Source organism: Mustelus asterias, chromosome 14 (genome assembly GCF_964213995.1).
Source record: "Mustelus asterias chromosome 14, sMusAst1.hap1.1, whole genome shotgun sequence".
In the NCBI taxonomy this organism is placed as follows: Eukaryota; Metazoa; Chordata; class Chondrichthyes; order Carcharhiniformes; family Triakidae; genus Mustelus; species Mustelus asterias.
The window spans coordinates 9,256,903-9,269,688 of NC_135814.1; the positions used below are offsets into that span (position 1 = coordinate 9,256,903).

The window sequence follows — 12,786 nt, forward strand, 5'->3', positions numbered from 1 at the left end:
GGAGTTTGGTGATTTAAGTATTGGAGCAAATGAAGTCTGAAGTAAATGAAGGCTTTGGTGAAGGGATTGCAAATCTTTGGAATTCTCTACCCCAGAGGGTTGTGGATACTCCATTGAATACGTTTAAGGTTAGGACAGACAGAATTTTGGTCTTTCAGGAAATCAAAGGATATGGGAGCTGGCAATGGTTGTAGGGTTTGCATTGGATAAGATTTGAAGCTTAGCTGAGGATCGGCACGGTGGCACAGTGGTTAGCGCTGCTGTCTCACAGCATCAGGGACCCGGGTTTGATTCCTGGCTTGGGTCGCTGTCTGTGTGGAGTTTGCATGTTCTCCCCGTGTCTGCGTGGGTTTCCTCCGGGTGCTCCGGTTTCCTCCCACAGTCTGAAAGACGTGCTGGTTAGGTGCATTGGCCGTGCTAAATTCTCCCTCAGTGTACCTGAACATGCGCCGGAGTGGCGACAAGAGGATTTTCACAATAACCTCACTGCAATGTTAATGTAAGCCAACTTGTGACACTAATAAATTAACTTTAAACTTTAGAAACTTTAAACTTTTAGCTGACACAGGAAGGTGGTGGCGCAGTGGTATTATCACTGGACTAGTAATCCAGAAACGCAGGGTAATGCTCTAAAATGGCAGATGGTAGAAATTGAATTTAATAAAAGAACTGGTATTAAAAATCTAATGATGACCATTGTCAATTGTTGTAAAAACCCATCTGATTCCCTAATGTCCTTTAGGGAAGGGAATCTGCCGTTATCTGGTCTGGCCTACATGTGACTCCAGAGCCACAGCAATGTGGTTGACTCTTAACTGCCCTCTGAAATGGCCTTGTGAGAATTGTCCTTGCAAGGACAATTAGGACAGGAAATTAATGCTGGTAGCAAATTAACGTGGTTAGCAAGTGCACAGTGAAAGTGGATGCAGCTGCATTGAGATTAAAGTTTATTTAATCTATGTATTAGTCACAAGTAAGGCTTACATTAACACTGCAATGAAGTTAGTGTGAAATTCCCCTAGTTGCCACACACCGGTGCCTGTTCGGGTCAACGCCTTTCAGAATGTGGGAGCATCCGGAGGAAGTCCACGCAGACACGGGGGGAACGTGCAGACTCCGTACACTGACCCAGGCTGGGAATCGAACCAGTGTCCCAGCCATTGTGAAGCAGCAGTGCTAACCACTGCGCTACTGTGCTGCCCTCAAGCCTCTGACAAGTTCAACGAGCACAGAAGACAGTTGTCTTTATTGTGTTGAGTTTGAGATCGCCTTACTCAGCAGCGGTCAGGAAGCGGGACATCCCTAACTGTTTATGTTTAGTCACTTACTGCCTTAGATCAAGGGAGCCTGACAGTGCATTCTAGCCAGCCTGAAACGACCTGGATCCTTTATTAGCGCAAGATCCTATTTGTGTAACTGCTTTATTGGCAAAGAGAAATGGGCCTAATGGAATTGTTATTGACAGTCATTTGGGAAAATAGGGAAAGTGAACAAAGCAGCATAAAATGCATTGATTTTTGGCACTGTTTGCAAGGCGTGCAGGAACAGGCATTGTTTTATTCCATTAACACAAGTTGCTGATCAATATGTACTCTGCAAAGCAAGGCTGTGTAGAAGCATAGGTCAATACCACATCTCTGATACATCACATCATTTTGCATTTAGGTAATCCTGGATTTAACTTCTGAAAATTGGAATTTCTGCAACTCGCTGAGGGCAGTGCATCAGCTAAAAGGGTTAAATCAAGAGGTCAAGCTGCATAGACCAGCCTTACATTCCCCGAGTGTAGAAGATTAAAGGGTGATCTAATCGAGGTGTTTAAGATGATTAAAGGATTTGATGAAGTGAGCAAAACTATTTTCTATGTTGGAGGAGGCGGGGGTCCAGAATAAGGAGGCACGGTCTTCAAATTAGAGCTAAACTGTTCCCAGATTAAGTCAGGAAGTACATCTTCATACAAAGGGTAATGAAAATCGGGAACACTTTTCCATGACCCAGTCTCCACTGCCTTTATTGAGAAGAGGATTCCACAGACTAACAGCGCTGGAGAAAAAAAATTCATAGAATCCCTACAGTGCAGAAGGAGGCCATTTAGCCCATCGAGTCTGCACCACCCAGGCCCCATCCCCGTTACCCCACGTACTTACTCTGCTAATCCCCCTGACACTACACTAAGGGAGAATTTAGTATGGCCAATCCATCTAACCTGCACATCTTTGGACTGTGGGAGGAAACCGGAACACCCGGACACGGGGAGAACGTGTAAATTCCACACAGACAGTCACCCGAGTCGGGAATTGAACCCAGGTCCCCGGTGCTGAGAGGCAGCCACTGTGCCACCCATTCTCCACATCTCCATCTTAAAAGGCAGATCTCTTATTCTTAAAGAACGGTGTCCCCCAGTTTTAGAGGAAACATCCTTCTGGTGTCCACCTTCAGGAACTTGTGTGTTTCAATACAATCACCTCTCATTTTTTTGTTTCTAATTTTTTATTTTATTTTATTTGTCGTGGGATATGGATGTCGCTGGCTGGGCCAGCATTTATTGCCCAACCCTAATTGCCCTTGAACTGAGTGTCTCGATCAACCATTTCAGAGGGCATTTAAGAGTCAACCACATTGCTGTGGGTCTCATTCTCCTAACCTCCAGTGGACTTAGGCCCAGTCTGCCTTCATAAAATAAACCCTTTGTCCCAGGAATGCGTTGAGTGAACCTTTTCTGAAATGCTTCAAAAGAAATTGTATCTTTTTTAAAGTGGGTAAATGGAGTTAAGATAGCGGCCAGCCAAATCTTGCCAAATGGTGGAACAGGACCAGGGGGCTGAATGGTCCACTCTTGTTCCTATCCCAAGGCACATGGGTTTCCAGTATGGAAGTGAGTGAAATTCCCCCCCCCACCACCGCCACTGCCAGGTAACCAGGAAATAGGTACTTGCCTATGGACTTTGAACGTCTACCTGAAGAAATGGACTGGACCTCACTTGAATATTGGAGAAGAATCAACCGAACAACTATAAATTGGCAATGTCCATTGGTAATGTGGACAGTTCAAGCTGGTAAACATAATACTTGACCAAACGAATGCATCAGTGAAGGCGCGGGAGATAGTCCACTTCCAAGCTTGATAATGTTAAGCAGCCTGGATGAAACACTGGGCACTGCTGAGGGATAGCAACCACAAAGGTCAAACATGAGATGGGACTGAGAACGACTGCAGACCAACCTCAAACAAACTTCAAAGATATAAAGAAAGCGGCATTAACACACTGACTGAGAATGTTTTTCAACAACAAAGTGGACAAGTGAGAACTTTAAAGACATAACATTGTTCATGCTACTGGGACACATACAAAGCCTGTATCAATACATATGACACTAAATATGGGCGACACAATGGCACAGCGGTTAGCACTGCTGCTTCACAGCGCCAGGGACCCAGGTTCGATTCCGGTCTTGGGTCAGTGTGTGTGTGGAGTTTGCACGTTCTCCCCATGTCTGCGTGGGTTTCCACCGGGTGCTCTGATTTCCTCCCACTGTCCAAAGATGTGCAGGTTAGGTGGATTGGCCATGCTAAATTCTCCCTCCGTGTACCCGAACAGGCACCGGAATGTGGCGACAAGAGGATTTTCAGTAATTTAATTGCAGTGTTAATGTAAGCCTACTTGTGACTAATAAACTTTAAACTAGGGGGCTCAGTTATAGAATTAGGGGTCACCCTTTAGGGCAGAGATGAGGTGAATGTTTTTCTCTCAGGGGGTTGTACGACTTTGGAACTCTGCCTCAGAGGGCGGTGGAATTGGGGCCACTGAATATTTTTAAGGCTGAGGTAGATAGATTCTTGTTAGGCGAGGAAATCAGAGGTTGTTGGGAGTAGATGGGAATGTGGAACTCAACACAAACAGATCAGCCAGGATCTTATTGAATGGCAAAGCAGGCTCAAGGGGCCAAATGGCCTACTCCTGCTCCTATTTCATATGTTTATATGTAAACCAATTGACAAATTAGTAAGTAATATAAGCAACAGGAACAAAAACTAAAACCCATGTAGGGGAAAGGCAAAAAAAGACCACTGGGATGAGTACAAAAGCAGATGCAAACACATTAAAAATGGTGACTAGAGTCATAGAATCCCTACGGTGCAGGAGGAGGCCATTCGGCCCATTGAGTCTGCACCGAACACAATCCACCCAGGCCCTATCCCCATAACCCAATGTATTTACCCTGACACTAAGTGGCAATTTAGCATGGCCAATCCACCTAACCCGCATATCTTTGGACTGTGGGTGGAAACAGAGGTGCGAAGAGAGGATTGAACGAAAGCAAAGCTGCAGAAACTAAGAGTTTCTAACTGTTAACAATAAGAGGGCAGTCAGAGGAAAGATAAAAAGCGTAAATGGTGCAAACAAAGTGATTTAATAGGATGCCATGTTAGGGAGTGCTGGGAAACCGAGGTATTTTTGGAAGAATGGGTTGAATGGTCTCATTGGTCTTGCATGACGTTAGTGTACCTTTAAGAGTTTTTTAAAAAATCATGTTCTCTGGAGCTTTCATTGTGGCATCGGGTTGTCTACGATGAGTCCTTTTATTGCTCCTTAAGTGGTTTAAATGGGGGTTGTTTATTTTTACTTTGGGAATTGGTTTTTATGACCCTGCATTGTTGGGAGGAAAACTGGTCGGCAGGTCAGGTGACAGCATCTCTTTCATTTTCAGTTCTGAGCTGCAGGTTGTAGTTTTTAGAAGGGACAGCAAGCTGAAAAGAAGTGTTTCTCTCTCTCCCTGCTTTTTGGCAATTCTGCCTTCCTGGAGTAGAAAATCTGTTGTTGGTGGCTTGACCCCCAGAGTCTGCCTGGGGTTCTGGGAAGCTGTTCTGACTTCAAACTGTTCTGAGTGTATCAGGAGAACTGCAGAATTCATCCAAAGGACTCAGTTCCAGTATCACGTGAGCATTAGACTTTGCTGTGTTGAACTTGTTTAAAGTGTTTTGTCTATGGAAGGTTTTGATTTGATTGGAACATCTTACATATCTTTGTTAAGGGTTATACATTATCGTAGTTGTTTGTTTTTTTGTTTGTAATTGATAAAAGTTATTGCTAATTTTCTTTCCAAACATGTTAACTATATTCTTAATTAAACTTTGTTTAATAAAAGCTCTCTGGTGGGTCATTTGAATCATACCTGAGGTGAAACATATCCTGCTTATCCCAGCCAAATTCAAGATGCAAAACTTATGATCCAGGCGGGCTCCATAGAACACTTTGGAGTTTCTGACCTGAACCATAACATGTGTCAGTATTTACTGTGTGCTGGAAAGAAAGGCTTGCATTTATATCGTGCCTTTCACGACCTCCCCAAGCACCTCTACAGCCAATGACGCACTTTTGATGTGTGGTCGCTGTTATAATGTATAATTTGCTGACTCACTGACACCGATTGGCACCATCCACAATTTGGGGGATTAGTGGAACTCAGAACAAACAGGAGAGAAACAAGGACACATGATGCTCTTGGCAAATGGAGCACAGGGTGGTGACTGCACTAAGAGATGGATGAGATGTGGTCCGAGTGTGGAGTTCATTTGAAAGTCCTTCCTTGCCCATGGGCAGCTGCAGAAGTCAATATCTAATAAGCCCTCCCTGTGCTGGGGATCAGGAGCTCACTCTCTGTGGGATGCCATGGCGGGCAATGGCTCCCCTTTGTGTCACCTGATGGGTGCTCGGTTGTTGGAAGTTTGAACATTTCAATCATCAAACTGGAGGAATGGAGCGTGAAGGAGAGAGGCTGAGGCAAAGGAAATAAGGTGGAAGGGAAAGGAATGCAAGCTGGTGATCCAGCTGGGAGCGTCTGTCTCTCGACTTGTTGGCAAACACAGGTACAAGTGCTCCCTGTCTCACTGCAAAGTTAATTCCCACCAAGTTTGCAGAGTCATCAAAATGTCTAAAGACTGCGACTACAAGCATTGCTGTGATGTGAATTACACGACAGTGATTTAAAAAGCAAAGACTTTGTCCCTTTGACCACAATTCTAACAGGATGATGTTTGTCTCGTCCTATCCGAGATGGAGAAGAGTGGGAGCAGCCTCGCGCAGAGCAGAAACTCTGGCCCCGCACAGTTTCTGGATGCAATTCCATATTTCGGGACACAGGCAGCACAGAGAGAACTCTGGTCTGCCAGTCACCCACAATTAAGAGATCAGTACAGCAGAGGCGGAGGACATTTAGTCCATCAAGTCTGCTCCGGCTCTTTCGAAGAGCAATCCCGTTAGTGGGAATGTGGAGTTTGCACATTGGGGCGACACCGTGGCACAGTGGTTAGCCCCGCTGCCTCACAGACCCAGGGACCTGGGTTCGATTTCTGGTTTGGATCACTGTCTGTGTGGAGTCTGCACGTTCGCCCAGTGTCTGCATGGGTTTCCTCCGGGTGCTCCAGCTTCCTCCCACAGTCCGGGTTGAGTTAACTGGCCATGCTAAATTGCCCTTTAGTGTTAGGGGGATTAGCAGGGTGAATGTGTGGGGTTATGGGATAGGACCTGGGTGGGATTGCCATCGGTTCAGGCCCGATGGGCCGAATGGGCACTGTAGGATTCTATGATAGTCCCACTCGCCCCATTTTCCCTCCATATCCCAAAAGGATTAAGCTTTTGTTCAACGAATTCAAACCAATAACCTGGTTTCTCACGATGCATGTTTTTCCAACACGGGTAGCCATTGGGAGCTGGAAATGAGTCCAATTCCCATTCTTGCACTCCAAGAGGTGCAAAGGCCAATTTCTGTGCCCTCATCCCTACCTCAGCTTAAATCAGCCCTGCAGCCTCGGAAGATCCCAGATTGGTCAATCATCTATGTCAAAGTCCACATAAAAGCAAATTACTGCGGATGCTGGAATCTGAAACCAAAAGAGAAAATGCTGGAAAATCTCAGGTCTGGCAGCATCGGTAAGCAGAGAAAAGAACTGACGTTTCGAGTCCAGATGACCCTTTGTCAGCTTTCTCAGCTCAGCTTTGACAAAGAGTCATCTGGACTCGAAACGTCAGTTCTTTTCTATGCTTACCGATGCTGCCAGACCTGCTGAGATTTTCCAGCATTTTCTTTTTTGGTAAAGTCAAAGTCCATGCTTGGTGCATTTAACCGCTGAGCTACAAGTTGGGAAGGTGCATGGGTCAGGCAGGGGTAGCTTACACAAGTTCATGCAAATTTAAGGATGAATTGTCTTACGCCAAGTTTAAGAGACAGGAACCAGTCCCTTAAACCACAAAATTACCTTTCGTTCTTCCTTAAAATGGTCAGCGGCTGTTGTGAAATGTGGGATAGTATTCTTACAGTGAGGGCACCCTAGAATAAAAAACAATGAAAGAGCAGTTCATAAATCGCCCTGGGCACAAAGTGAAAGCTTGATCTGGAAGATTTAATTATATAGTTAAAAGAAAGAGAAAAGAAAACCCCCCAAATTTCGCTGTTATTACACCTAGCCACATTAGAGTTATAACAAAGGGCCAAGCCGAATGCCATATTTGTTTTTCCAAAGTTGTTGCGATCAGATTCCTTCAAGTGCATTGTACTCACGGGAACTACTTGTTTTAACATTTTATGCGTGGAAATAATTCCCGTGTGACATTGAGAACAGATTGGTTCCAGTCTCCAGCTTTGTGTGTGGTATTGGCAGCATTAACTGGACGTGGCATTCATCGCAATTGCACAAACGTCTGTATAGTCTAAAAGTGTGGACAACAAGGCTTCTCCGGATCAATCAGCAAGTGAATATCATTGCCATTATATGTGGTTTATGCTTTTGCGGTCATCTCTGTTTCGTGAGGCAGGGTCACACAGACCCAGATATAGATGTGGAGGTTATATTTTATTTTAAGTGTCTCAACAAAATGACATTTTATTAACTCAATGGTTTTGTCCAAATCCAAACTACAGTTGGCTGATGCTCCACCCAAAACTACAAGGTATTCACCTTTCTTTCCCTGCTCCCTATCTGGAAGTTCTTTTCATTCTAAGAGGAAAGAGCTTTCTGTCAGCAGTCTTTAATTTGTCCTTCTATTTGGTTGTACCTGTGTCACACAGTTGGGTTTCCCCCGGGTGCTCCGGTTTCCACCCACAGTCCAAAGATGTGCGGGTTAGGTCGATTGGCCATGCTAAAATTGCCCCTTAGTTGTTCTCACTGGAAAGGCGGAGGATGAGGGGTGACCTAATAGAGGTGTATAAAATTATGAAAGGCATAGATAGGGCGAATGGTGGGAAGCTTTTTCCCAGGTCGGTGGTGACGTTCACGAGGGGTCATAGGTTCAATGTGAGGCGGGGGTGGGGGGGGGGTGGGGGGTGGGGAGGTTTAACACTGATATCAGAAGGACGTATTTTACACAGAGGGTGGTGGGGGCCTGGAATGCGCTGCCGGGCAAGGTGATGGAGGCGGACACACTGGGAGCGTTTAAGACTTATCTAGATAGCCACATGAACGGAGTGGGAATGGAGGGATACAAAAGAATGGTCTAGTTTGGACCAGGGAGCGGCGTGGGCTTGGAGGGCCGAAGGGCCTGTTCCTGTGTTGTATTGTCCTTTGTTCTTTGTTAGTGTCCTGAGATGTGTTGGTTAGAGGGATTGGCGGGTAAATATGTAGGGATATGGGAGGAGGGCCTGGGTGGGATTGTGGTCGGTGCAGACTCGATGGGCCCAATGGCCTCTTTCTGCACTGTAGGGTTTCTATTTCTAAGATTCACAATCACAGAATTGCTCCAGCGCAGAAGGGGGCCATTTGGCCCATCACATCTGCATTCGCTCTTCACATGAGCAAGTCATCTTAATGCCATTCTCCTGCCTTCACCTGGTAACCCTGCACATTGTTCCTTTTCTAATGACAGTCTAATTCCCTTTTGAATGCTTTGAACCTGCCTCAGCCACACGGTCAGGCAATGCAGTCCAGACCTTGACCACACTCTGTGTGAAAAAGCCTTTCCTCATGCTGCTTTTGCTTCCATTTCCAATTGTTTTAAATCTGTGCCCTCCTGTTCTTGATCCTTTCCTGACTGGGAACAGTTCCTCTCTAACCAGCCTCCTCATAAGAACTAGGAGCAGGAGTTGGCCATCTGGCCCCTCGAGCCTGCTCCGCCATTCAATAAGATCATGGCTGATCTTTTCGTGGACTCAGCTCCACTTACCCGCCCGCTCACCATAACCCTTAATTCCTTTACTGTTCAAAAATTTATCTATCCTTGCCTTAAAAACATTCAATGAGGTAGCCTCAACTGCTTCACTGGGCAGGGAATTCCACAGATTCACAACCCTTTGGGTGAAGAAGTTCCTCCTCAACTCAGTCCTAAATCTGCTCCCCCTTATTTTGAAGCTATGCCCCCTAGTTCTAGTTTCACCTGCCAGTGGAAACAACCTCCCTGCTTCTATCTTATCTATCATGATTTTAGACATTTCTCTCAGCCTTCCCCTCTCCAAGGAAGAGAGTCTCAACCCCTCCAAATCTAATTTCATAACTGTTCCTCACCCCCTGGCGCCTGTAAGGCAGGTTCAGCTGAAAGAGTTTGCAGGGTGAACTTTTCATTTCACTGAATATATCATTAAACTTACAAGATTCTGAAGGGGCTGGATAGGGTAGATGCTGAGGGATTGCTTCAATCGGTTGGGGAATCTAAAACACAGGGCCACAGTTTCAGGATATAGGCCAATCATTTAAGAGCGATGAGAAGAAATTGCTTCACTCAAAGGGTTGTGAATCTTTGGAATTCTCGACATCCAGAGGGTTGTGGGGGCTCCATCGTTGAATACCTTTCGGGACAGACAGATCTTTGACCTCTCGGGGAATTAAACGATACTGGGGAATAGGTGGGGGAAATGGAATTAAAGCCCAAGATTAGCCACAATCACACTGAATGGCGGAGCAGATTTGATGTGCCGTACGTTCTACTCCTGCTCCTACTTATGTTCTTATTTGTTGGCCTTCTCTCAAGGTTAAAGAGCACAGGCTTTTTTTCAAACCTTTCCTTACGAGTCCTTGTGACACTTGCAATCATGGCTCTTCACTGCACCATTTCTTGGGGTTGAACGTTTCCCTAAGTGTCTCTGTGGCCATAAATGAATGTCAAGGGACAGCCTTACGCTAGGTGGCTTCAACCATTTAGGGCAATATATGTCACTTTAGCTCTGCATTTGTTAACTTCCACACGAAGTAGGAGTGGGGTAGATCAGTTGACTCCCTGAGATGGCTCCATCATTCAATAAGATCATGGCTGATCTGGTTGTGGACTCAGCTCCATTTTCCTGCCTGTCCACTCCCCACCACACCCTGCCCCCTCATAACCCTTGACTCACTTAGAATTCTAAAATCAGTCTAACTCAGCCTTCAATACAATCAATGATCTCGCCTTCACTGCTCTCTGGGGTGGAAAATTCCAAAGATTGAGACGAAAATCTTCCTTAGTCTTTCATCAGTCTAATATAACCCCTACACCCTAGCTATGACTGTAACACTATATTCTGCACCCTCTCCTTTACTTCTCCCCACGTAATCTATGAATAGTATGCTTTACCTGTGTAGCATGCAAGAAACAATACTTTTCACTGCGTCAATACATGTGACAATAAATCAATTCAAATTCAAATTTATATTTTGAAACTGTAATCCTAGTTCTAGATTCCCTCACGAGGGGGAACATCCTCTCAGTATCTCCATGTACTGAAGCAGTCCATGTCCAAATGCAGTGAAATCTGGACATGATCTAAGGCCAGCCAGAAAGATCACAACGGTCCCATGCTTATAATCTGGAGTGACATTTGAATTTTAGCCCAGCAAGACAATTGCTTCAAGATAAGCCTCTGTTCCATCTCCAACCTTAAACACCCAAAATCAGTCGCAAAATCACTCTACTCTATCCAGTTACCAAAGAGACTGCACCCCATCAAATTCTTCCCCCCACCTGGTCTCCACCAACCATCCCAGTTCATACACTCTTCCCTCGCCCCCTCCATTCAATCTGGTTCTCTTTTCTCATCACCCCCTCCTTATTCAACCTGCCATTAATCTTTTCCCAGCCAAGTTGCAGCTAATATTCTTCATACCCTCCCACTCATGTCATCCCACATCTTCCACCTCCAAAAACAATTCAACTCGGTACCCAGTACAAGCTCGCAACTTTTCTTCCCTCAGAACGATGCACGCACACACACTTTTCTTCATAACCCCTTTCCTTTCCACTTCATTGCATTCCTTCCTTTCATTCCTTCTCTCACATCTGCCACCTACTCCTTGGTCCGCTCCCTCCCTTTAGTCCTATTTCTACCAATCCCTGGTCTGATGCCAAGTGATTCTGCTGCAGGTGGACACGCCGGCTCTCTCAAGAATTTCCACCCAATGCATTCAGTGACCAGATTCACTTCCAACAGGATCTGCCTCCGAGTAGCATGGAGGAGAAGCGATCAAGGCTGCAATGGGCAGACTTGGCTTCTAAACACAGACCACCGGTAGGCAGCAATGTTATTTGGGAAGAATGGTAAATAACGAATAATGATCAATAAGCAACAATGATCAATGAAACATAACTCATCATTTACAGTGCATATCCCACTGTTCAGTACAGTAAGTACAGCAGCAAATGAGCAATTTTGTGCGCTTCAAATGGACCAGAAATATGGACCCCTTCAATGTTAACTGTCTAAATCAACATGCAGGCACCTTGCTCAGTAGTACATGTGGCTTCCTATACCCACAGTATACCTATCCAGACCATAGAACTTAATATACCTGTGCCAAACCTCAACCCCATGAGACAGAGTCTGTGCTGTGCCAGATTAAAACCCTTGCCTCTTCTACATTCTATACATGCATCAACTGTTTTGTGGTGCTTAATTGGTGGTCCAAAGTAGGGGCGCAGTCCTCTCCTTACCCCCACCTCACCCACAACTCAATAGGCAAATGCCACAGCACTGAGTCAGACAGACGAGGAAGATCCCAGATTTGGCTAATCGTCTTTGTTAGCCGATCTCTGGGAGGACAAGACTATATCTGCCCTGCGCTCCGATACCTGCCCTGTATCTGCCCTGTGTTCTGAGGTTTGGGAAAGAATGATCAGCTAGGGATTGTATTTTTGAAGGTTACGCTGCAATCCTTCTTGAACTATGTACAAGGCGAATGCTGACTTGGGGGAAGATCAGGACTTCATGCTCCCTGTGTTTAAACAAGTTGCTAATACTCATCGACCCATTATTCAAATGTGGAAAAATGGCCCTAGAGGAAATGCAAGAAAACTGTGGAAGCATCTCTGCGACCCCCACCACCACCAAAGCAAGTCTCTGTTTTCAGGGAGGGCAGGCAAGGATGGAGAATGGGAAGGAAAACTGGAACGGACAAATATGATAGTGTTACCAAAACATGCACATTAGTTTGAGAGATGCCCGCTTTCTCATGGGTACTAGGAGTGCTGCGCTGTCAGAAGTGCTGACTTTCAGATGAGATGTTAAATTAAGGCTCCTCTTATGTGGGCATAAAAGACCCTGTGGCTCGGTTATGAAGTCATGATGTGGAGATGCCGGCGCTGGACTGGGGCAAACACATTCCAACCATTATTCATGTAAATTGAGTCGGTGTCTTTATAAGTTCTGTTTGTGAACAGAATTCCCACTCACCTGAAGAAGGGGCTTAGAGCCTCGAAAGCTTGTGTGGCTTTTGCTACCAAATAAACCTGTTGGACTTTAACCTGGTGTTGTTAAACTTCTTACTCGGTTATGAAGAGCAGGGTATAGTGCCCCAGTCCTGGCTAATACTTTCTCCTCAATCAACAT

At 45.4% G+C, this 12,786-nt stretch overlaps 1 protein-coding gene across 1 annotated transcript in view; it reads right to left on the reverse strand.

Moving 5' to 3' along the window:
- The window catches only part of pdia5 (protein disulfide isomerase family A, member 5), a 140,127-nt gene that overhangs the window by 13,781 nt on the left and 113,560 nt on the right, over positions 1 to 12,786 (reverse strand). The window contains exon 15 of the mRNA XM_078227882.1: positions 7,259 to 7,329. Coding sequence (XP_078084008.1) covers positions 7,259 to 7,329 — 71 coding nt within the window. The remainder of the gene's footprint in view (positions 1 to 7,258; positions 7,330 to 12,786) is intronic.